Below are 26,688 nucleotides of genomic sequence, written 5' to 3'. Positions count from 1 at the left end.
ACACGGCCCCGAGCCGACTTCCTTCGATTGCGCGCGCGCGCGCGGGGTTGGTGGGAGTGCGCCCGCCCAGGGTCACGTGAGAGGTTTAATCCGCACGCTCCTGGGGGCAGCCATTTTCTTGAAGGGTGTTGAGCTACCAGCCCCTTCAAAGTAGTATTTTAGATGAGAAATCTAGGATGCTTTCGGATCTAGTTATCAGCTGGGGGTAGGGGTGAAGCAGCAAGCAAAGGTCTTTATCACTCAGACCTAAAGGTTTCTAATTTAAGTATCCCTTACTCCCAGGTCGTCCAATTTAGTCATTAGAAATAACTTGATGAAGCAAGCGCAGAAAATGGGGCCTTGGACTTTTAAAGATGTGCTCGAAGCGATGGGACCTAGAACGGCAGCTTTCGCGGATTAAGTACGTCCGCAAGAATGGAGTCCTGGTCCTTTAAGGGTGTGTGCTAAGGGGCGGAGTCTAGGGCGGAAGTTGTAAGTCACGGCCGAAGTCCGGCTGATGAAGGGCGGAAGTTGGGTTTGGATCCAAAGCCGCAATCATGGCGCAGGAAGGGGAAGATGTTAGAGATTACAATTTGACTGAGGAGCAGAAGGCGATCAAGGCTAAGTATCCTCCAGTCAATCGGAAGTACGAGTGTGAGTAGGTGGCTCACTTCTCTCTTTGCCCTGGTTTCCGGCTTCGCCTTCCATTTTGCCCCATAGGGTGCTTCAGGCAAATTATTATTTCGCCCTGTATTGTAGTCCCTTCTGTACTTGTATAAGGGATGCCGAAGGGAAAAACCACGTGATCTGAGAGTCGGGAAACCCAGGCTCTCACATTTACAAGTCTCTTGAAGTTTTTCTTTGTATGCCTAATCACACTTCTTTTGTGGAAATTTTACTAGTGTATTCTAAAGATAACCGCGTTTTCAAACTTGGCGGGGTTGTCGCCTCTGTGTATCTCCAGCAGTGGGATAGTTTATAGAGTGTGGCTAGGTTAGAGGACTCGGAAAGCTGTAGGTAGGGGACTTCTAACTTGGTGTTTTACCTGTATCGTGTTGTTAGTAAAAAGATCTGGTTTTGCCATTTTTGGTTTAGTAAAAAGATCTGGTTTTGCCATTTTTGGTTTAGTGAAATTAGGCAAATCACAACCTCTCTGCATTCTGTTCCTTCATGTGAGAAGTAAATGAGATAATAATAAATATGAAAGTGTAGTGCAGGCCCTGGAGTTCTATATATAAAAGTTAAGCTGTTATCCCTAAAGGTGAGTGTAGTTTGGGGGTGCACAAATCTGACTTATTTCCCTGCTTAAAATCTTTCATTAATTTCCCGGTGTCCGACTATTTGCCACAGCATACTAGGCTCTGTACTTTCTGAACCCGGCATACCTCCCTAGGTCATTTTTCTCTCACTTAACAGTTTTTAAAAGTTACTTTTAATAGGTCTTATATATGATTCAAACTTTAAGAAGTACAACAGGTATGCATTGAAAAGTAAGTCTTTCTTTCAGCACTGATCCCCAGCCACCTAGTCTTCCTCTCCAGATCAACCATCCTTAACATTTTCTTCTCTGTACATGCAAAGACATACATTTACTTTAGTTTGTTTAACCAGTTTCTGGTTGGTGGTCATTTATGTTTATACTCTTTTGCTATTAGAAAAAATACAGCAGTGAATTACTTGTACAATCACTGTTTGGCACACATGCAAATGTGTCTGGAGAAGAAACTTCCAAAAGTTACATTGCTTTGTCAAAGGATATCTGCATTTTTAACTTCATTGATTATTGCCAAATTGCTGTCTATTGAGGTTGTGCCAGTTTACACTCTCACTAGCATTGTATGAGTGTGCCTCTTCCCTCACACCTTTACCAGTTTACTGTGTTACCATACTTTTTGGTCTTTTCCAATTTGTTAAGTGTCTTGTTAACACTGAGTGCATTTTTATTATAAGTGAGGTCGAAAATATTTTAGCATATTTGGAAGTATTCATATTTCCCCTTCTGAGATGTGTACATTCATATTTTTTAACCCATTTTTCTATTAAGTTGTTGGTCTTTTTCGGAGAAATTAATTTTTATGTAGTGAAATTTATTACCCTTTTTATAGCTTCTGGGATGTCATTCTTAGGAAGGCCTTGCCTACTCTGAGACTGTAAGATAATTCTTCCATTTTTTTTCTAGTACATTTGAAAACTAAACTTATATTGGCATATAATATACATATAGAAGAGTGCACATAAGTGAATTTTCACAAACTGGATACACCTGTATAACTAGTAACCAGATCAATAGAATATTACAGCATCCCAGATGCTCCTCGTGATGCTCCTTCTCTCTCCCTGCTTCTCCCATTAATCTGACTTCTAACATGGTAGATTAGCTTTGGCTATTTTTGCACATTATCTAAATGGAATCATACAGTGTGTATTCTTTTTGTGTTTGGCCTCTTTTGCTCATATTTGTGAGAATAATATTTTTCCTGACAGTTACAGCCTGTTCCTGTTTCTAGTATTTACGATTTTTAAAAAAATTACATTTTGACTACCTTACAGTTAGGGTAAGGTGGAAATTAAGTATCTGATATAATTATTTTCCAGATGACTTACCAGATAATATAACATTTATCAGCAGTCTGTTTTTGCCCATGTGATTGAAATGCGGTCTCTTTATTGTATACAGAATTCCCCTACCTATATTTACGTCTAGAGTTGGACTTACTAATCTGTTCCTTTTTTCTTGCTCTCTTATGTGCCAGTGCCACATTTTTATTTATTGAGGCTTTATTGTATCTTTTAATATCTTGTAGGACAATCTCCCTCTCAGGACTTGCTTCTTTTCTGCCATTCTTGTTTTTTTCCCTCTATATGTAGATAAAAATCAACTTGCTCAGATCCATAAAAATTACTATTGGTATTCTCCGCTAGCCCCTTTGATCATTTGTTTCATCTTCTCTTCGAGGTGACTGCCCCATCCTGAGGCTCTGCAGGGGCTCCACTCTGAGTCACCGCATTAGCATAGACTCAGGTGTGGTCAAAAGGGGCTCTATATGAATAATGAAAGACATTCCTGTCACTCAGAAAATTCCCAGGGTTTTAAGAGCTCTGTGCCAGGGACCAGGGACAAAGACCAAATATATATTTTTATTACACCACAAAGACATTAAATAAAAAGCAGCAATTAAGATGAGAGAAAGGGGGAGGGTATAGCTCAGTGGTAGAGAGTGTGCTTAGGGTACACGAAGTCATGGGTTCAATTCCCTAGTACTTCCATTAAAAATAATAATAATAATAAACCTAATTACCTACCCCACAAAAAAAATTTTTTTAAAGGAGAGAAAAATAACTTTAATTTTTTGTGCAGGAAAGACCTTTTGCTGAAAAATACTGTTAACATTTTCATGTTATGCTTCATGATTACATCTATGAAGATGACTGTACCTTTATATGAATTACATTAACCTACTTCCTAATAATTGAATCTTTGCATTCCAGGAATAAATCCCACTTGGTCATTACTGGATTCTACTTGCTAACATTTTGTGCATAATCTTGGCATGGATGTAATGTTAGTCTGTGTTTTCTTCCAGCTTCATTTTTTGCCACTGACTGCCCCCAGATCTACCCGAAGCTTCCCTGTAGCTGTTTTTCCTTTAAGACTCAGCTCAGTTGTCCTCCCATTTATTCGTTCAGCAATATTACTGAGCACCTGTTGTGTATCAGGTACTAAGTAGAAATTGGTAATAAATGGCACAAGCAGGCAGATAGAGATCATCCTTAGTCTCTTGGCACTTAAAAGTGTTAAGTCCTGTTTCCTTTGGGAATTCGTACCTGACCCTCTTAGCCGAGATTAGTGTATCTCTTACACTGTACTATAATAGCGGTTCTCAAAGTGTGGTCTGTAGACCCCTAGGGTTACCCAGACCCTTTCAGAGGATCTGTGAAGTCAGAACTACTTTTTTATTTGGTCTTTCACTGTGTTAATATTTGCACTGGTGGTTCAAAAGCAGTAAAGGTAGAAGTCCTGGCTCCTTAGCACAAATTGAGGCAACAGCATCCAACTGTATTGTTGTCATTGTATTGTTTACCACCATGTACTTAGAATTAAAAAAAGAAAAAGTCATTTTTTACTTAAAAATATCCTTGATATCTTGATAAGAACTATTGATTTTATTACAGATAAGTACACGGCTTTTTAGTATTCTGTTTGGCAAAGCAGGAAGTAAGCTTAAAGTGTTTCTGCTGTATCTCAAAGTATTGATGATTACCGTGAGGAAAAGAACTTGTCTAATTGAGTTGTGGGCTGCTTTTTTTCATGGAACACTTTTTTCTCAAAAGAATAAAAAAAGACATACCATTGTTATTCAGACTTGGGTATTTGGCAGATATCTTCTTAAAAATAAAGTGATCTGTCACATCAAGGGAAATAACACAGTATTTGTTTGCAGTGATAAAATTCAAACTTTCAAGCGAAATCAGAATTTTGGAAAACTTGTATTTGCCATCATAAGCTTGACAGGTTCCCAGTGCTTAAAGATTTTTTTCAGGTGGAGGTTGGTGGTGCTATTAACAAACAGGTTTTTTTATAAATTCTATATGATGTGTCAACATTATTTGTAAAATTCAATAAACTAATACTTTACCCAAAACCAATGTTTAATATTATATAATCAGGCATGGATATGATCTGTTCTAAGCACAAGATAGAGCAATGGATTTTAACGTTACAGAGTGTGAAAAGTTCATTGTTACAGCTTCAGATTCTACATTGCAACTAACCCTTAAAAAATTGTCCCCTACATTGCAACTAACCTTTAAAAGACTGCCACAATTCTAGTTTGGTGTGATATCAAGAAAGACTATATACAATTTTTTTTAAAAGCTGCTAAAATATGTCTCCCTTTTTCTCCTGCATATCTGTGAGGTTAGATTTTATTTATGTACTTCAACTTATTATGTTCTGTGCTGAGAGTTCTGCAATTTTCACTTAACATTTTTAAAGACACATGTTAATGAACGTATCAGTAGTTCATGCTGCTTTATTGCTGAGTGGTGTTGCGTTGTATTCCTCAGTGTGTTTATCCATTTTCTGACAGACATTGGATTTTTTATTTGGGGGAATAAAATTGCTGTGAACATTCTGATATTTCCACATACTTTGTGGCCACATACTTTCATTTCTCTAGGGTTAACATTGCAACACGTTGAAAAGTCAGACATTAAAAATATTTGCAGACATGCTAAATGGTGCCACTTTTCTCACTAAATTTTTTGAAAATGTAGTTGTGGTTTGTAAAATGTGAAATTCATGTTCAATAAAATGGGCTTATTATTTTTAAGTGAATTGATAAGTATTTTTAAATTGTTTCAATTAAAATTTCTAGTATAGTTAATATTGCCAGATACAACCTTTATAAACAAAAGGTCTTTGGGGTCCTTAATAATTTTTAAGGAGTAAAGATTTCCTGAGACCAAAAGATCTGAGAATCACTGCCCTACAGCAATCTGTCACTGACTTTTTAAACTGTGTTTTTAATTGAGATACAATTTACATGTAGCAAAAGTGCTCATATCTTAAGTATGAAGTCCAGTGAGTTTTGATAAACAGATACATCTGTGTAAGGAACACTCCAGTCAGGCTCTAGAACATTTCTGTCACCTCCGAAAGTTCCCTTTTGCCCCTTTCCAGTCAGTCTACCCCCTTACCTTGAGGCAAGCACTGCTCTGATTTCTCTCACCACAGCTTACTTTCGTCTGTTTTAGAGTTGCGTATAAGTGGGATCACACAGTATAGATTCTTTGATGCCTGATTTCTTCACTCGGATCAAAGATAAACACAGCTAGATATTAGAGTGGTGAATGGACTTTATTCAGTAACTGCTGGCAGTAGGGGAAAGAGCTGAGCTCCCTTTGGATCTGTGCAGAGGTGATTGGGCCTATTAAAGGGAAAATGAGGGGTGAAGGGAGAGCAGGGGCTTAGCAGACACTGAGAAGTGAAAAATCACAAAGGTTGGTCAGTAGAAATTCGTTTAAGCCCTTAGTGTTTGCTGGCTGGCAGTTATCAAGGTCAGGATTCTATCCTCCCACAGGGACCGGGAGTCCTTCCTGATGATTACATTTCAAAGGAATGGCCTCCAGTCCTTGAGAAAGACACTTTGAGTTGTAAGAGATAAATATTCACAATTGTAAGCCCTTTTTAGTAAATGTGCTAAGAAAGGGAGGTCAAGGGCTTATTGTCAGGCTGGAAAGAACAGTAAATTCTCACTCAGTGTAGAGCTTTCTCAGGCAGGCATTATAATGGTGGGGCTGGGGTGATGCTAGGAACACAGCCTCAAGCTGTTGGAAGCCACGCTAAAGTTTGGTCAGGTCTCTTAGTCCAGGGGGTTTGAATGGCGTTGTTCTGTGCTGAGAGTTCTGCAATTTTCACTTAACATTTTTAAAGACACATGTTAATGAACGTATCAGTAGTTCATGCTGCTTTATTGCTGAGTGGTGTTGCATTGTATTCCTCAGTGTGTTTATCCATTTTCTGACAGATATTGGATTTTTTATTTGGGGGAATAAAATTGCTGTGAACATTCTGATATTTCCACATACTTTGTGGCCACATACTTTCATTTCTCTAGGGTTAATACCTGTCATTTTCTTTATCTTGTTTGTCATCTCTATTAGTCATGGAGCCCCTCTGTGATTAAAATGTATTGGATCCTTGATAATATTTTTGAGTAAATTAGAGTTAAGTTTGAATCTTGAATGCCACCAGAAGATGAGTTAAAATGTAAAGTGCACTAACCTGGGAGTGAGAAAATCTCAATTCTAGTCCCAACTCTGCTTCTAATCAGCAGTGTAGTCCTAAACAAGTCACATAGTCTCTGGATTTCAGGTTTCTTCTTGTAAGTGAAGGAATTCTATTAAATGATCTCTAAGACTTCTTTCCAGCCTGAATATTCTATGATCCTAAGTAGAAAGAATTGATAGAAGTCATACTAAGAGTGAAGAGTAGACTCTGAAATGTTGAGATAACAGATCAAGGGGGACCTTGCTGTTCCTGGCAGCTGTTACTTCCTGGTGTTCCCGTGAGAGTATCAGGAAAAAGCTTGTAATATATATTGTAGAGTTTACTTTCCAAAACTATTTTATTGGCCAAGGATATCATTGAGGAGTCCTTCAAATGCAAGAAACCAAGAAATGAAAAAACTTGGCTTATGTTAAAAATAAAAACCTGTTTTGTCTGGGAGTTGGCTAGCTGTTCGTGAAAAGGTGAGACAGGGAAATCTGGAATTTTCTATCTTCGATGATGTAGTTCCCAGAATTTTGATCATTTACATAGTAGATATTTAGAAAAGATACTGACTTGTTTTATTGAGGAGAAGTAACAAAGGCAGCAAATGGCATTTGTTTATTGAGAAACTACGATGTATGAGACATTTTGTAAATAACCTTAGAAGACCGTGGCCCTCCGGAAATTGTCATTCATTTAAATATAAATCTTGGCTTAAAAAAACAACTCTTTAGTATCAATATGCTAATATTATGTAACTATGAGTTCTTTTATTTAATATTAGTTCAGTTATTTAACATTAGCAGAATAACTGTAAATGCTTAGAAGAAATTTTTGAAAACAAAAAATAACCCTTAAGAAAGTAATTAGCTTTGGGGTAATGGTTAGTAAAAGGTGTGTGATCGGCCCACATTTTCTTGTTCTTCAGGGATGATGTTCTTAATAATGATCTAGAGTTATTTTCTTGTGATTTGCAAGTCAGTCTTAGTTACTTACAAGTGTTTTTCCTTCTCTCCCTCAGATTTGGATCATACAGCCGATGTCCAGTGAGTATAGCTGGAGTTTATGCCTTTGAAATCATGTGCTTAAAACAGGAAAGCTGATGTTTTAATCTTGATGTCCCTAGTTTTAATTTTTCTCTGCCTATTTTGGTTCCTTTAGAACATGAAAATGAATATTTAAAAGCACCCAGTTTGTGTCATTAAATTGATTGAGGCCTTTGGTTTTGTATTTAACATGTTGATTTTATTTTTTCTTTGCTGTCAAGTTTTCTCTCTTGCAGCAATTACATTACACAGGGCATGAATGCATTTCTTTAGGTTACATGCATGGGGAGATACTCTGGAGGAAGCATTTGAGCAGTGTGCGATGGCCATGTTTGGTTACATGACAGATACGGGGACCGTCGAGCCCCTCCAAACAGTAGAAGTGGAAACTCAAGGTAACCAGTTTATTCATAAGGAAGAAATTGTTATACAAGTGTTCAGTATTCTACATAATTTCTGTAAATGTTCACAGTAAGAACAACAAAATTGATTATGAGCTTGTTCTTTCAAGTAGCCCAAGAAATTCATTGCACTGTTAAATTCAAGCAAGTTTTTAGAGATGAGAATTATTAAACACCATACCATTGTGGGGTTTTTTTTTTTTTTAATTTTGGGGGTAAGGTAATAAGGTTTTTATTTATTTATTTATTTTAATGGAGGTACTAGGGTTGAACCCAGGACCTCATGCGTACTAAGCAAGTGCTCTACCACTAAGCCATACCCTTCCCCCTCATTGTGGTTCTTTTTGATCCTGTGTAGGAGATGACTTACAGTCTCTTTTATTTCACTTTTTGGATGAGTGGCTTTATAAATTCAGCGCTGATGAATTCTTCATACCCCGGGTAAGCAAAAGTTTTTCTTTTTTACTGAGCAAATGGATTCTTAGTTCATATTTTAGAATAAAACTAATGATTTAAAATAGAACATGTGATGCAAAACCTAGCCACAGAGATATGTAAGATGATGATTTGCAGAAATTATAATAACCATAGGCTTTTCTTGGTTAACCTGAGTTTGCCCTTGTATATGCATTTTGCATTTAAATCTCTTATTCCAAACTTGCCACTCATCAGGATTGTATGATAAGAATGCACCTACTGTCCTCACTGTCTCCATCTGAACTTTTTATGTCTCCTAAGTTTGAGCTATATTTACATCCATCCATATGTTTCTTTTGTCCCATTTGAAATTTAGCAGTTCTGCCATCTTGGCCTAAGTTTAAAAATTGAAGCTTTTAGTTTTCCTTAATGTGAAAAAGGAGAAGCCAAATGGTGATTACTTATCGCCATCAACCTCTAGAAGGGAACGCCTCTCCAGCATCATTGTTATCTGACAAACACGGCCTTCCTTGCTTCCACAGTTCCTCCATTCTCTCCCTGCCCAGCTCCACTACGTATATTCTTCCAACTGGGTCATTTGTCCTACAGAATTCAAGTGCTTACCATATTATATAAAGATAGGCTGAGAGTTTTGTCAACTATAAATAAATAAAGGTGAAAAAAACCCAGAGTGATTGAAATCCTGTCATCCTCCTCTATGTATCTTACATAAAAATCCTTTTGACACATATTTTTAGACTGTACATTTTCAAGAATACTTCCCTTGAGTATGTAAGGGAAAAACCTTATTTCTTTGAAATATTTAGTTTGTTGTTCTGTTTCCTTTGCTTCAGAGAAGTTGTATGCTGTTATCTAGAAAAAGTGATAACTAGGCAAGTTTTAGTAGGCAATCTGGTATGAACATATATTAAAATTAAAAGAAAAATTTTTTTTCTTTAGGAAGTGAAAGTGCTTAATATTGATCAAAGAAATTTCAAATTACGGTCAATTGGGTAAGTCCTGAAAACCTTTTAAGTAGTAGGTTTAGTTTAAGTAGAAAATGTTTAGTTATATTCTTCACTGAACTCAGTGGGCAGGAAGAGAGATAGAAATGTTAAGTCAGAAGACCAATTGCAGCCAGTAGGGCTTTGCAGGTTAAGCTTTGTGAGATACCTAGGAGCAAGGGTTCACCTCAGCTTTGGAGAACCAGAAACTTGCCAGAACAAAGTTGATTTGGGTTGTTAAACCTGATGCCCAGTATTTTGATTTTTAGCACAAAGAAGATACCATTGCTAGATGGCACAGATAACTTGCATACAGCCTAGCTTGGTGGTGGGAAACACTGGTGCATCCTTTCTTGTAGATCCTCACACCTGACTCCATTCAAACCAGTTCCTTCTATTTACACGTTGATCACTCCACCACCCAAATCTGGGTGACAGTTGTGTTCTCTCAGGGGCACCTGGTCCACAGTGGGCGATCAACGTGTTAACAAGTTATACTTTTCCTTCCAGAGTCTGCAAACACTTGATTAGGCCACTTTGATTGGAATTGGTGTTTTCTAAGTTTGTTCAGTCATTTAATGATATCTTTAGGTTATTTCCATATGAAGCCATCTTTTCCGTGTTATGTTGAATTTTTAAGTTTCTTTTTGTAAAGTGATGGATAAGAAAACACGCTTGTCCAAGGTCTAAGGGTATTTTGCTAATAAATGGTTGAACAGAATTTTAAAACTTTGCTCTTCCTGCTACTGCTTCTGCTGCTGTGATCTTCAGCCATGTTAGTGTTGAAGAGAGAGAGGATACTTACCCAAGTTCTCCGAGAGTACCTTCCTAGGGCCAGGCCTTCTATGTACAGACCATGGACATTTTTTGAAAGGTTAAAAAATATAAACCAAGTTCAGACCATATTACAGAATCTAGTATTTTGCCTTTATGATGCTCAGACCTGCTTTCTCCAGTGGGAGATACTATTTAATTTGTTCTATAGCCCTGAGTTTAGTAAAACTTTTGAACATACTACTCTATTATGAACCAATATTTATTATTGTTTCATATAAACAAATTTTTTTTAGGCGGGGGAGGTAATTAGGTTTATCTATTTATTTCTTTTGGTAGAGGTACTGGGGATTGAAACCAGGACCTTGTGCATGCTAGGCATGCACTCTGCCACTGCACTATACCCTCCCGCTATGAACCAGTGTTCATTAAACAATGTTTATTGAGTCTCTACCTACGTGCACTATATGAGGACACTTTTTAAAAAATTTTTTTTAATGAAGAGAGGTAATTAGATTTATTTACTTAGTAGAGGTACTGGGAATTGAACCCAGGACCTCATGCATGCTAGGCATGCACTCTGCCACTGAGCTGTACCCTCCCGCCGAGGACCCTTTTTAAAGAGCAGCTATCAACCTTGTTGAAATGGCTAAGTCCCTCAGCAACTGAATCTGCTGACAGTTAGACTGAAATTAATAGCTCGCTCCCCCATCTGCTTTTGGCTTTCTAGTATCCTAACCACATTTATAAGGCTTATTTTAAAATATGGAAAGAGAACAAATGTTAAATTGTGGAAATCTTAAATCATGTTTTACTTTTCCTTCTCAAGGTGGGGAGAAGAATTCTCATTGTCCAAGCACCCTCAGGTATGTTTTTAAATCCAGCCACTAAAAACACCACCTTACCATAAAGTCAGTATCTATGGCAGTTAACTTGCTAGTTCTAATAAGTTGGTGTCAAGTCCTACATCTTTCTCAGACTTCTCTGACCTGTCTGGACACATGTTCAAACACCGTGATGTCACACATCGGATTTGGAGGGTTAGGAGTCAGTGCTTGGGTGATAGGGTGGTGCTTGTTATAGAAGTTATGGGGCTTAAAAGTCTTTTTGTCTTTTTGAACTTTGATATCTTCCCCTGTAATGACGGTGTTGGATTGGATGTTCTCTAAAGTACCTTCTCCCTTTTGTGCTTCTCCAGATTCTGTGTTTGCCAGCATGTATGGCTTCACTCTATACTATTCAAATCTGTTGGAATAGGAGTAGGCAATTTGTTTCTGATGTTTTACACTTTGTGGGCAGAGAACGATGCAAGAGCAACTACTCAACTCTTATGTTATGTATGGCACTAAATAGAGATAGACAATACATAAATGAATGTAATTGTGTTCCAGTAGAACTTTTGACTCCCCCCTCAACCACTTAGAAATGTAAAAATTATTCTCAGTTTGTGGGGCTGTACAAAAGTGGGTGGCAGACTGGATTTGGCCTTTGATTTGTAGTTCGCTGACCCCTGTGTTTAGGCCAACGAGACCTAACTTAGTTGGAGGTGACTGGGAAATCCTGTTTGCTTCCGGTAGCTGCAGTAGCATTTCTTCAACCACAACATAATGAAATGAAGCCTGGTGAGGGGGTTCAAGGGAGAGAAGCAGAAAAAGAATAGAAATCAATAGAGGGGTAACATGTGGAGTGAAAACAAATTATTTTTGTAATATAAATGACACCGTGGAATTTTCCTTTGAACACACTATGTTTGAGGTGCCTATTAGACATCTAAATGGAGATGTTGGATAACAGTTGTTTGTAGGATGATTGTCCTTCAGAGAAGGGAATGGGCTGAGTTCCCAGGGCCCAGGTTAGAATGTAAGGAAGAAGTCTTCAGAAGGAGCCCTGAGCCAAACAGTAGGAAAGCTTTGTGTTACTGGGTTCAACCCATTTGATGAATGAAAAAGCTGATGCCCAGAGAGGTCGAACAGCTTCCATATCCAGGTACAGACAAAGCCAGGACTATAGTCTGCTCCATCTCCTAACTCCAGGTCAGTGCTTTTACTGCTGTGCACATTTGCCTCTCATTTTTACTGGATCAGCATATAATACTATATTTATTTGGTAACTAATTGTTTCATGTGAGTCATCAGAATAATATTAAAATTTTGACTTCCTGCCAGTTGTTACTAAAGTTAATGATTCTGATTTTGATATCCTTCCCCCCCCCTTTTTTTTCCCTTTAACCCCAACTTTAGGGAACTGAAGTCAAAGCAATAACATATTCAGCAATGCAGGTCTATAATGAAGAGAAGCCGGAAGTTTTTGTGATAATTGACATTTAAGATACCAAAAAAAAGAGAGAGACTCCTATGAAGAACTGTTTTTTGTTTTTGTTTTTGTTTTTTTGAGAAGATACCATGATACCATGACATAAATTCTACCATATCTGTTAGTATATGGAGATCTGCAGAACAGAACTTTTTAACTTGAAGTGTGACTTTCAGAAATGGAAAATCAAGGAACAGCCTTGGTCTGTGTTATCCAAGTAATCAAATTTTAAAGGATTCTTCAGGTGACAAATACGGTTCCTCATTTATTAATTCCCTGGGTAGCAGCAGGTGCCTTACAACCTGCCAGGGGAATGCAAGCCATCCAGCGTGGTCCCAGAAAGGTTCATTGATGTAAGGGCAACCTGTGTTCTTATCTGTGCAGTTTAAAAAGTAATTTGAGAACTCCTACAACCAGTCTTTTGCTTTTCATCCAAATTGGTTGAGACATATTTTCTATGTATATTAAAAGAGGTTGTGTTTTACATTGCTGTGGGACAGAGCCATCCTGTATTCCAGCTGATTTTCTTAGATGAAGTAATTATAGTTGAACAATGAAAAGACTTCTCTAGAAAGAGCCCTAATTTACTCTCACTTTTTTTTAAGCACTGATATACTGACACTTTCCTATTTTCCCGTAAGAAAAATTCGATGCATTTACAGATGGGCTCTTCTCTCTAACATGTAATTTTATATTAAAGCCAGTATATTTATACAACTAGAGAAGAAAAAAGAATTTTTAAAAATTTCTTTGGTTTTTAAGAATTACCTAAGTTCTTCATTACTAACAAGACAGGAGTCCAGGAAAATAACTTTAAAGTTATCTGAACTTTCCAAAGTAGGTAATTTTTCAAAAATGAAAGTGCTTTCATTTGACTTGTAACGTTGTTCCATTCCCTGTTGGTTGAGGCAGTTATCCCTGTGATGCAAGTGTTTGCAAAGTTGAGGGGGGTGGGTATACCTCAAGTGGTAGAGTGCATGCTTAGCATGCATGAGGTCATGGGCTCAATCCCCGGTACCTCCTCTAAAAATAAACGAACCTAATTACTTCCCCCCTGCCAAAATAAAAAAATTAAATACAGTTAAAAAATAAAGCTAATTTGTAAAAAAAAAAATGTGCAAGCAAATATTAAAAGACTTTGCAAAGTTGCTGCTTACTCACTGGTACATGAAAAAAAGGCTGCCACTGGGTGGTGCCAGATGTCATTATAGCATGCTGAGTTTTGCCTAATAGGAAGAGATTGTGAGCTTTCTTGGTGTTCTCTCTGAGCACTGCATTATTTTCCTCTGGGTATTTAACAGAAAGTAGGGGTAATGGAGACTAGGCCAAGAGCCTGTGGTTTGAATAGCAGCTCTTCAGATGGCTACACAGCAGGATCACTGAGGTAGCACTCCATCTTCTTTGTTCTCTGGCACATTTTCTAAATTTAAATTGTGGACCTCCAAGCAAAAAAAAAGAACCTTTTAACCTTCTGTTAGGATGAATTTCCAGGCTGAGATGGGGCTCTTTTTTTCATCGCCTTTACACATCATGGGCTACTTGGGGGGGTGGGGTTTGATGGTGAAAATGATCAGTGGGATATCACTGAGGGCAATGGGAGAGCCGAAGCCAGAGTAAGAGCTCTTGGGATGTATTAAGCCAAGTAGGGTACAAACTTGGGTACAGACTTGACTAGGAAAAAAGTGTAGCTATATCTCTTACCACCAGAGCTGTATAATGGGGTTTGGTAAAAACAAGTCAGATGTAAATATGCAATACAAATTATATTTCCATATTTATAATCAATTTATAATTCATTACAATTTCAGGTACATTTTAAAATTTAGTTTGTGTTCGTTTTAAAATATGCTAAAACAAAGGTACTAAATAGAAAGAAAATGAGTATGTTACCCCTTAAAATTTTTTTTTTTTTATTTTTAGGGGGGGGTAATTAGGCTTATTTATTTATTTATTTATTTTTAATAAAGGTACTGTGGATTCAACCCAGGACCTTGTGCATGCTAAGCATGCACTCTACCACTGAGCTACACCCTCCCTGGCCCCCTGAGTATGTCTGACCCCCACCTTGAGTATGTTACCCTTTATAAGTGTAATGATGGCATTTCTGATCCAGCAGCAGCAGCACACATTTTGTTTATTTTTAGTTTATTTTTTGAGATGCTTGCACTCACCAGATCGTTCTCCTAGTTTCAGGTATGTGTCTTATCCAAGGGAACAGATACCCCCATCGCAGAGCTAATTCTACCCCATAACATACCCACTCCTCTTCACTTCTGTCTTACTGTTCTCTTGTCTGGGCTGCTGTTCTCATTTCTGAAGATGTCAAGGTAGCAAATCCACTGCCCAAGCAATCAGGCAGGTACCGGGAGTGGGCTGTGGGTGTTGAGCTGAGGGTTTATGTGGTGGTCAAGCCAGCAGCTGCCTCTTAGCTCCAGCCCTTAACACTAGTGGGAATACAAGCCTAGTGTGGCAGTTTTTCATGACACCCCGGGAACTGGGATTTTTATGTGAAGGCACCTTAATTTTTGGAAAGAAACCCAAACCACTGTGGGTCATCACAGTGAAGAAGAAACAAATTGTGGGGGGGCTGAATCCAGTCCACAGGTTGCTAGTCTGCAGCTCTGCTTTACAACCCAGCTCAAATCACACTTCATGATGCTTCCCTAACCATTTAGTCTTTAGGGGTCTGAACTATGCCTCTCCAGTTAGCTTTAAAGATTTGCAGCCTTATTCAATTTTACAATTGTTTAATGTTCACTAGTCTTGTCTCTCTAAATAGAAGGAAACTCCTAGATAGCACATAACAGTTACTAAGTTATGACAATGCTCAGTGGATTAAGCATCTTTAGAGCTACATCAGACTTAGACAGAGACTGCAGGTCAGCTCCTGGAGCTGGTCTACGAGAACGTGAGAACCGCAAGTCACAAGCCTCAATTCCTAGCCTTTGCTCTACTGTTTGACGTTGGACCTACTTCCTCATCTATGTATTACAGGTATGTTTTAGTGATTCCTTAATTCCTTCGCAGTTCTAAGTTTCTGTGATCAGTAATATTCTAAACAACTGAGCTGAGAAAGAGAAGGTAGTTGTTACTGAAACAGTTTTCAGTTATTTAGCCTAAAAGGTCCAAATCACCCCACCCAAGGGGGAGGGTATAGCTCAGCAAAGAGTGTGTGCTTAGCGTGCAGGAGGTCCTGGGCTCAATCCCTGGCACCTCCTCCAAAAATAAACAAGTAAACTTAATTACCCCCCTCCTCCAAAAGAAAAAAAAAGACTTAAAAAACAAAACAAAACAAAAAAAAGTTAGCTTCAGAAGATTTGAGTATTCTACACTGAAACTGAGAATTTAGTTTCTTCCTCTAAAAAAACCCAGGAAATTGGAAAAGATACCCTCTCCAAGCTCCTTCTAGAGCAAACTTCCTCAGAATTTAATGACTGTGGGACTTTTTCAATGTTGTTTCCCATATAATATGCTCTGTACATTTTCTTGTTTTGTTTTGTTACCTGTAAAATGAACAGGTACTTAATGCTGAATTCTGAACATGCAAGAAGGAACTCTTAGGGCCAACATACTTATTTTGTCATAAATGCATATCCAGTTCTTCTCTGTACAAAACATTTTTCCAGATGCTTTCAGTATATTACCCATTTGTCCTAGCAATTCTCTGTGTAGTTTAGTTGTCCTACATTTTACAAATGAGATCAGTGACACCTAAAACCATCTGGCTAGAAGAGGCAGATTTGGGACTTCAGATTCTGTTCACTACATTTATATAATATCCTTTAATGTATAACAAATCACATTTACGTTCTATTGTTCTTTTGATCCAGATAGTAACTGTGAGGTTAGTACAACAGCTGTTATTACTCACATTTTATATATAAGGAAAACACTTAACGTTTGGGTGATATTTGTAAGGTGCAACTCAAAAACAGATGATTGACAAAGGCTGTCCCAATTTCTCTTGACACTCTGAAAGTTCAAAAGCTAATGTTATTTAGCAAAAATATTTTGACTATAGAAATGCATCAAGACAAGATAGTAGGAAATAGTGGACTTACATTGTTTTTATCCCACTGCCAAATAAATACAGAACTATGTGTTGTTTCAGTTACCTCCAAATATAAACTTTAAATACATTAGAATCATGGATTCATATCCTGCCCCTGTCTCTCACTAGCTGACTTTGGGAAATTTCTTTTTTTTTTTAAATTGAAGTGTAGTTGATTTACAATGTTAGTTTCAGGTGTACAGCAAAGTGATTCAGTTATACATATATACATATTTTTTCTTTTCAGATTATTCTCCATTGTATGTTATTACAAGAAATTGTATATAGTTCCCTGTGCTATACAGTAGGTCCTTGTTTATTTTATACATAATAATATATGTTTGTTAATCCCCAACCCCTAATTTATCCCTCCCTGTCCTTTCTCCTTTGGTAACCATAGTTAGTTTTCTATGTCCATGAGTGTTTTTGGTTTGTAAATATAACTTGTATCATTTTTTTTTTAGATTCCACATATAAGTGATATCATATATTTGTCTTTCTCTGTCTGACTTACTCCACTAATATGATAATCTCTAGGTCCATCCATATTGCTGCAAATGACATTTCATTTTTATGGCTGAGTAATATTCCAGTGTGTGTGTGTATGTATGTATATGTGATATATGTATACCACAGCTTCTTTATCCAGTTATCTGTTGATAGACATTTAGGTGATTTCCATGTCTTGGCCATTGTAAATAGTGCTGCTATGAACGTTGGGGTGGATGTATCTTTTCGAATTAGCGTTTTCTCTGGGTATATGCCCAGGAGTGGGATTACTGGATCATATGATAAGTCTATTTTTATGGGAAATTCCTTTAACCTCTCCGAGGCTCAGATTCTTCAACTCTAAAATGGAGGTAATGACTACTCACAGACCAGGTGTCCCCAGCTCTGCTACCATAGTTAAGATTCTTATTTTGTAAAAGAAGAAAAAGGGAGTCCTTTTGAAATTATACTTGGAGCTGCAGAATTTAAACACTACTGTGTTAACATTTTTGAAGATTTTGGAGGTATAGTGGTTAATAGCACAAACTAGAGCCAGATCATGGGGGTTCAAGTCCCGGTTCTGCCACTTACTAACTGTCCACTTTGGGGCATGGTGCTTAACCTCTGTGTGCCTTAATTTCCAAATCTTAAGTGGTGGAGATAGTATTTACAGAGTTGTTGAGAGAATTAAACTCAAGACAGTGCCTGACACATAGTAATGCTTGGTAAGTGAGGGCTAGTACTATTATTGAGACAAGCTTAAATGCTAACAGCCCCCTTACTTTTTCACCTTAATTTTTTAAAAAGTCCACTGCATTTGGCTAGGGGGTGTGGCCAGCCTCAAGGACAACCTTGGCAGCCAGTGCCATTCTGTTAGTCTTTGTTTATGAGGAATGGCGAACAAAGCTACTCCCTTCTGCTTCTCCTGCTTTCTCTTCATACTTAGTTTCTTTTTCCACTTCTCTGCTCCACATTGTTCCTGTGTTTTCTTTCTCTCATATCTGACTTGAACTCTTTTCAAAAGCTGACTGTCCCTTTATGCCAAACCAGGTGCCCTTCCATGGGGCTCCCTTCCATTTATTGTCCCTGTTTCCTTTGCAGCTCACAATATTAATCATTCAGGGGGCATATCACAGTGAAGAGAAAGATGAATCAATTTGGGGTACTTTGTTTCTGCCTCTATCCATGTTCCCATAGCCTCTCCAGGAGTCTTCTCTCAGTACCAGTGCAGCCACCTGCTGTCATCCACCATCAGAGTTCACGCCACACAACTCAGATTCTTTGAATTTTTGTCCAGATTCTTTTCCTCTCTGTTTTTATAACAACTTTCTTGAGATATAATTCACATATTATACAATTTACCCATTTGAAGTGTACATACAGTTCAGTGGGTGTTAGTATATTCAGTTTTGCAATGATCAGTTTTTAGAACACTTTCCTCATAAAAAGCAGCCCACTGCCTTTTAAGCACTCACCCCCCAGACCAGCCCTCCAAGTCCTAGGCAACCACTAATTAATCTACTTTCTGTTCTGCAAATCTGTCCTGTTGTCCAGATTCTTACTGCCAATCTCGTCCTTTTTCAATATAACTGAAAGTTTTCCTCTTAAGCTGTGTGGATTCATCCCACCTGCTTGATTCCTGCTTTACTGGGTCTTCTCAGTTCCAGTGAAATACTTAGACAACATTTTAAATTACAAATACAAATTTCATAAAGTTCCTTAAGTCAGTTAATATATCTAGTAGTCAACCCCCTTTTAAGTTGCAAGCACCTTAAGGAGCAAGGGAACTGGCTTCTGGTTTTGTATCTTCCTACCTTCCATCTTTAAATGGTCTGTTTCAGTGACACATGCAGTTCTTCCTGATTCCAAAGTCCCTGGTGACATGCTCCTCAGGGAGAGATCTTTAATATCAAGTTTTCATATCCAAATTCCCCATTCCTTGTTGCGATCAGTAGTGCCCTTACCCTCCCACAGCCCACACTGGAGTTGTCTTGAGCCCCTCTTACACTTTCATTCTCTGCTCTCAACTATTTGCTAGTTTTCCTTAGTTATATTGATAAACTTTCTTCCTTTCGTTGTGTCTCCTAATTGGATGGCCTTTCCGTCATTCAAGGCATAGCTCAAAAAAAATTTTTTTTGAATATAGAATCGCTATTTTGCATGTTAGCATTAAGGACCATTTTTGTTATCTGTATTTGTTTTTGTGCAAAAACAAAATTAATAAATGTGATACTCTCCCCGCTCAAATTATTTGTCAAAAATTCCATCTAGGAATCTGGGTGCTTGGAGGAGATGGCAAATGGTAGATGGTGAGACATTAGTTGGATGAATAAATGGACGTACTTCTGGCACTTGGTACTTTCTACCTCACATCATCATTGGCCATGTATGTGTCTCTCCAGCTGGAATGTAAAATTGCTCCAGGACTTTATTTCTCTCCCTTGCATGTGACAGGGGTTCCCGAAGTCATTATAAATGCCTCATCTTCCAATATGACGATATTTATATCTATGTCTATTACCTAAAGGTAGGAGTTAAAGCCTCTGCTTCCAGTTTCTTTTTTTTTTTTTTTCTTCCCAGTTTCCTTCTTGAAACTTCCTAACTTGGTGAACTTGACCAAGTCTTTTCACCACTCTAAGCCTTGGTTTCTTCATCTGCTGTAATAGTGCCTACCTCTCATGGCTGTCAGGCTAAAACATTTGTTGCTCTATGTTTCTCTTTAAGAGTGATGACACCCTCAGAAAGAAAGAAGGGGAGGGAGGGAAGAGGGATAAACGAAAATACATCAGTGAAGGAGTACCAGCTGCATCTGGCGAGCTGGGCTGCAGACTCCGGGATCTCATCAGGGCTGCTACTCCCAGCGGCAAGGTCAAGCGTGCAGTCCCTGCTTTGTGGGGAGAGAGGGGCGACGCCCGAGGCAGTGACGCGCGGTGACGCATGGACCGCTACCTGGGAACCACCTGGGAACCGAGAGTCTGGGTAAAGCAGACTACCTCCCCCTGGCGATAGGGCGGCGGTTTGGGGCACCGCGTGGGCTCGAATCGTGATGGCTTTGGGGTAAGGTTTCAAGCCTCGGTTTCCTCCAGTTTTAAACACGGAGGTGTGAGTGCCTAAAGAGGCCTTGCATCTAGTGGGGAGCCGGCAAACAGGGGCTCTTTATTGGGCGCCCACCACGTACATCACATTTTCTATTTACCACCCCGCCCCCCTAAAATCTAGCTTTAGGGGTGTCTGGTAGGTGGGGGCCCTCTCTGGGGGTCTAGCCTAAGCGCGAATAAATGTCGCTGCTGCTCAGAGAAAAACCCCAGACTTTCTTTTTTTTAACACGGTCCCGAAATACTGGGGCGCCTGGTGCCAATGCTTTTAGGCGCCGTTTCCCACTGCTATGTCCCTTGTGGATTTTTTCCTCCAGGGGAAAAAAGTTTTAAATCAACTCAAATATGCAACAAAAGGCACATTATCTCTTTTATTTCAGCATTTAACCTTTCTGAATTATGCAAGAAAGTACTACGTTACTGGATGATTTTTTTTTTTTTTTGGTTGATTAAGCAATGGTGTCTGTATACACAATACTGCTGAAGGGACATACTTGTCAAATTCGAATTGCAAACATAACCTCAAACGTGGGAATGAAGATGGTAACCTACTCAAAAGTTGTTTCAAGGTTTTGTTTTGTTTTTTTTAATGGCAATACTTGAAGTAAAGCAAAGACCTTTATTTTTGCTTCCAAATTAATCCTAAAGCTTCTTTAAATAAGACATCTTGGTTTTGAGTCCTATTTCTGTAGTATGACATTTAACTTGAATAAAAACTAATTTAATTCAGTTCATTGATGGGATTCTAATATGTAGCAGTTAAGCCTCAGAGTGCTTGGAGAGTGTTTTGGTTTTTATTCAAAAGCAAAGAAAACATTAAAGCATGTAAAATTTCAGATTATAGTATTTCAGTCACATATTCCTAATATAGTTTCTTTATTACTCTGAAGTACTGTGTGAAATCCCAGAATGCAATAGGCACCCATAATTAAATAAAAATGCAAATGCATCCCAAAGCAAAAATGGTCTATTTTAAGACTATCCACTAATTTAGTGTCCATACTATTTGACCCTAATAAAAACCTTAAATAAAGGAACATACACAATATCTTGAAATTTCACAAAAATTAGTATTTTCTTGGACTGGGCATCCATATTTAAATTTTTTTCCTTACTTATAGGGGTGAGAACCAGTGCACTGGAAGATGAAATGGTTCCACTGTCCATCCTTAGCATCAATCTATCTGGGAAGGACAGAGGGAAACCTTGACTAGGAGACCTATTTTGCATATAAAAAAATACTGGGATGATTTAAAAAAAATACACACAGGGCCCGTTCTGCCAGAAATTCTGCTTTACTGAGGCATCTGTATTTTTAAAGCTCCACAAGTGATTCAAAAGTGCATCCAAGGTTGAGAACTACTGATCTAGGCAGAAATGTTCCATTTTTCCCCCTTACGGGCTGAATAAAAATGAGTTACTTTAATAAAAGAATTAAGTAATTGTAAATAATAACAAGGAATTAAAAGATTTTCCCAATGGGAAGATCAAGAAACTATATAATGGATATGTGTATCTAGAAATTGGAAAGAATGAAGTAAAGTATAATCAATTCTTAGATGTACTTTACAAGCTCTATTCAATGTTTGCAAATAATCTAATCAAGCCCAAAGGTAAAGAGGCGACCAGCATTACCCTGGTCACTGGTTTCCTATCTCAAGGTGTTGAAGTATGCCATGGTTTTTGCATGTGTGAAGAAAACAAAAAGGGATGGGGAAAAGTGTTTATCGTGTTTTTAAGTAAGTACATTTCAAAATATTTTGACTTTAAAAGTTAAAAAGCCCTGTAGCTTCTCCTGTCTGTGGCTTATTGCTTACTAACATATTTCACTTTTTGTTGGCATTAATACAAGTACTTTAGGGAGAACACTGACAAGTTAGAAAATGAAGTTTACAGATTCTCTGTAGATTTCTTTTTTCTGGTCTATTCATGGCTCCATTAGCATGAATAGTTAAGAAACTTCTGTATCAAAATAAAATATTAATTATACTTCACAATATATAAAGCAGCTGGCTAAATAATGCCATTTGTATGACAACCTGAATTTTTGTCATTGAAACTCTTGTAACCAAAGTCACATCCTTTACATAATATTTATTCTGTATAGGATTTATCCACACACAATGACATCAGCTTTAAAACAATTGGCTGTTATTTGTATAAAATCATCTTTTAAAATAAAGTAATACATAACAAACCTCAGTGAATTAAGCTGATATTCTAGGATTCAGAAAATCTGGTAATTCTAATTCCTATTTTTTGCCATTGTTTCACTGGGTTGTCTTAGGTAGGTTGCTTCACTGTTCTGTGCCTCAGTTTCTTTACCTTTCATGTGATAAATGTCCTATTTTATAGATATATAAAGAATAACATAAAAATCATTAAATACTTTGCAAATATAAAATGCCATATAAATGATAAATAGTAATACTGATCCACTCTAATATAAAATAACATAGAACTTTCCATTTATAATCTAAAGTTTGGCCCTCCAGTACCACTATTATCACCCTTCCCAGTTAAACACATCTTATGCTGTTTGGTTTTTAGTGATTTTTCCGGAGTATTAATATTAGGACTCAAAATATATATAACGAATCTGAGTGGAAATTTCAATATATTTTAGCATGACTTGGCAAAATAACTTTAATGAATTGAGCTCTGAGGTCAAAAGTAACAAATTTTTCATCCATTAAGCAGTAACTTGGCCATATAAAAGAGGTAATTGTGATTTCATCACTCAGACAAACAATACTGAAACATTTGTTCTTAAGAAGTCTTGAGATTTGGTAACTATAGGAGGAACCTTGTAGAGGAAAGATGTGATTTGCTGCTCTAAGAGATGCTATGGTTACAAGCTTATAAACGCAGTAACAGGTGTAATGAGGTGAGGCTGTAAAGCTCAAAGGGAATTCAAAAAAGTGATCCATTTCAAGGTGCTGCACTCAGCTCTGCAGAAGGGTCTGGGGAGAGTCTCGCAGGAGGTTGAATCCGAGCAGCTCTGACTTAAGTGTTTCCCTTAAATGTTGATCTTCTCTATGAGACAACTCATTTCAATAAAGGGCTTCTTGGGTAAAAAAAAAATCTTTTAAACCACTGATCTAGTCTGTTTTGCTTCCTCCAGACACTAGGCAGTACTGCAGTGGTGCTTTATTTTTGCAAAACTTAATCCCATCAACCAGATACTCTTTTGACAACCATAGACTTAGAAGGGTGTTTAGAAGGTGATAAACAGCATTCCTGTAAGAGCAAACTTTGGTCTAAACAACTTCCATTATTTTCCTAATATTAAAAAAAAAATCTTGGCATAAATAAAGCTTATATTAACATATTATACCCCATGTAACATTTTCCCACATTTAAGAGCTAAAGAATTCAGTTTTTTTAGAAACCATTATTAGACAATTTCACTCGAGAAAAGAACTGGTCTCTAAAGTCTTAAATATATATTATACGATAACTAGTTATTTACAACTTACAAACATGTCATGAATGTTCTTTTATGGTACTAAAATGATAGAACAGATGTGCTGTCTAGTTTGTGAACTTGATAGCTCTTTTGTGGGGATTGCTTGGTGCTTGTTATAAACAATTATGAGAAAGCATTATTTCTGATAAGGCTCTACACGTGCTGGTGGCACTATGTTCAGTGGACCTTGCTGGGACTCATGCTGATGTTTGCGTGCAGAAGATAGTAGCATCAAAGAACATTTAGATCATAGACTAAAGTGCGTTAGAGTATACACATGCAAGCACTACTTCATTTCTATAAAGCTCAAATCAGTCACTTTTCCTATTGGCTCCAATGATTAAATATCAGATTATAATTTTGAAAGATGTTACCACCATCTGGTGAGACCAAACAATGACAAGTTGCACCATCATTTGGTACAATTTGTTAGGACTCCTGATTCAGGAATGGTCATGTTGGGAGACAGTGAACTCAATGCATACTAACCAGTCTTGAAGCAACTGGAAATTTACCATCAGGGGAATCTTGAAGAAAATCTCAGAATTACGTACCATAAAACAAAATGGTTATTCATCTATTTGTAAAAAATATTTAAATAAATGAACCATTTTAGCCCACAAATTGTTATTAAGGACAATCATTAATTAAAGAATAAGAGAAAATAACATAAAAAGTATCTGGAGGTATGTCATGGCAATTAAAAATACAGTATAATACATGGAGCCTCTATCAAAATTAAATAAAACAAGCTTAATTGTGATAACCTCCCAAGACCTTTGTGAAGGTCAGTTCTTTACTTCTAGTATTTAGATTTTATCTTTATAATTTGACTGTAATTTTGAAATGTTTCATAATTCCTATAGGGGAGGAGTTTAAACTCAACTTTGTATCCTAGGAGAAAAGTTTGTTTTGAAAAATTATATAAACAAGATAAGCAAAAATGTTTAAAGAACTTAAAGAGAATAACGTGTTCAGATAGTTTTATATATAAAATTTACATATAAATAAGAAAAACATCAATAGATACTGTAGGGACAATACTTAGCACTATTTGAATAACTCTAGTTCAGGATATTATATGTTGTTGAAGATGATTAAATTACTCTTCTTTCATACTTTCTAATTTTGATAGGCTTCTTTTTATAATTATTGCAGATTGGTGAGGTTTGACTTCATTTCTTCATCATTTCAGGAGACAATACAGGGAAAGACAGATGAAAGACAGTTTAAAATCAAAACCTGTCCAATCACCAGTCCCACCACTTAAACTTTCTGACCTTTATGTCTTCATTTGCAAATCAGAGACAACAATATTTACCTTGCTGATTAGGTGGGAAAATGTGTGAGAGAGCACTTTATAAATAATATAGCAGTATAGAAATACTAGAAATTATTCTTAAGAACTGGTAAGAACCTCCAGTTTTCTTTTCTTTTTCTTTACAAAGAGAGCTATATTGATAAATCTTCAAAAACTACCTTGACAGTATTAGTTTTCTGCTTTAAGAAAATGATGTCTGTATATAATCTCTGATCAGCCTCTTTTAGGTTTTTTTTTAATACTGACTACATAAGAGTAATTTTTAACTTAATGACAAAAATGTCAAATATGAATGATTTCAAATATTTTAGATTTGTCTTCTGCCATAATCCTAAAGTATTTACGATACTGGAATAATGATAGGTCGTTTAAGATCTGAATTTAATAGAAAGACTAATTAGTTTAGTCAGGTAGGGTACCAGACCCTTAAATGTGCTCTTACCTGATTCCCTATAAAAATTCAATATTGGTAATTTATATGTTTTTGAAACACCTTCAAATTATCTTATATAAAATTTGGTTGTGGTGAATTTACTTAAAATATTTTCTTTGAAAAGTTTGCTAAGTAGATCTTCCAATTAAAAAAAAAAAGATATCTCTGTAATAAAAGGAAGACAGTTAACTGTTCATCCATCATGCCAGCTCAAGCTAGGTCTTTCTCTCCAGTGCAGCAACAGATTTTAGGGCAACAAAGTTCAGAATGGATACAATGGCCTGTTCACAAAGCATGCAAGTGGTATCAGGTCATTACTTTTAAGTCAGTTTGATAATTTGTTAACCAGACTGTGACCATGGAAAGCGAGAGATACGGCAAGTCAATATAAGTTGCAGACATGCCAGCTCTGTTGGTTCACATTCTAGCTACCTAATGTTGGGCTTTATTTCCTTTTCTTCTTCTTCTTCACTGTCATCCACCTGTTGTATGACCAGATCAGCCGACCCATCTTCTACAATCTCCACGTATGATCTATTCTCATCTTCACCCAAGTGCCACCTGGAATCCTTATCTCCATCTGATGGGGACATGAGATGCTGTTCAGCTTCCAAATCAATGGGGAGACTGTCTATGCCAACTTCAGCAAGGCACTCGTTACAGAGTCTGTAGCGCCTGGTTCCTTCCTGTACCACTTGACCTGTTAGATCAGTCACATGGCGTTTGCATTTTCTGCAGATTAGTTTGCATGCCTGGTGAATCTGTGCAGAGATTTAAATAGTGTTAAAGATTTTTCAAAAGCAGGACAGTTTGATATTCTAAGTACCAGTTCATAAACTTAAGATGTTCAAAGCCAAGCATTAATATTAAATTAACATCTAGTCATTAGAAAAAGATCACAGGTTTTTGTGATAAATTGACGTTACAGAAATATTAAACACCAGCTTCATCTGAAAAATGTCTGTTTTTATGATTAATATTACATACTTAATTTCACATATCCTTTAATCCAATATTTTTATATCTGAGGCAACAAGGGACACCTTCCCAGAAAAATAATAATTGCAAACAATATAAGCCATGTACTATTCTAAGGATTTTACATATCTTACTTCAGGGAA

General features: G+C 37.2%; 2 protein-coding genes across 12 annotated transcripts in view; one reads left to right on the top strand and one right to left on the bottom strand.

The window, feature by feature from the left end:
• The first annotated feature begins 108 nt into the window (after positions 1-108).
• Positions 109-13,195, top strand: ZBTB8OS (zinc finger and BTB domain containing 8 opposite strand). Of its 10 annotated transcripts, none has more exons than XM_032495816.1 (7): positions 109-400; positions 7,776-7,800; positions 8,022-8,195; positions 8,560-8,642; positions 9,579-9,631; positions 11,226-11,262; positions 12,637-13,195. In XM_032495816.1, exons 3-7 carry the CDS (start codon positions 8,060-8,062, stop codon positions 12,721-12,723), a joined length of 396 nt encoding a protein of 131 aa, XP_032351707.1. In that variant the 5' UTR covers positions 109-400; positions 7,776-7,800; positions 8,022-8,059; the 3' UTR covers positions 12,724-13,195. The 10 variants fall into 10 exon arrangements, with proteins under 10 accessions (XP_032351707.1, XP_014407429.1, XP_032351704.1 ...); XM_014551943.2 differs by having other exon boundaries at positions 110-400; positions 8,074-8,195; XM_032495813.1 differs by lacking the exon at positions 109-400 and adding an exon at positions 418-436 and having other exon boundaries at positions 8,074-8,195.
• A 7,506-nt stretch (positions 13,196-20,701) lies between these two features.
• Positions 20,702-26,688, bottom strand: part of ZBTB8A (zinc finger and BTB domain containing 8A) — a 53,863-nt gene continuing 47,876 nt past the window's right edge. For both annotated transcript variants that reach the window (XM_006176209.3, XM_032495812.1), the window contains one exon: positions 20,702-26,328. In XM_006176209.3, the coding sequence (XP_006176271.1) occupies positions 25,996-26,328 (333 nt within the window). In that variant the 3' untranslated portion in view covers positions 20,702-25,995. The remainder of the gene's footprint in view (positions 26,329-26,688) is intronic.

The sequence above is a fragment of the Camelus ferus genome, chromosome 13 (assembly GCF_009834535.1).
Source record: "Camelus ferus isolate YT-003-E chromosome 13, BCGSAC_Cfer_1.0, whole genome shotgun sequence".
Classification (NCBI taxonomy): Eukaryota; Metazoa; Chordata; class Mammalia; order Artiodactyla; family Camelidae; genus Camelus; species Camelus ferus.
This window is presented reverse-complemented; position numbering and strand designations above follow the sequence as displayed.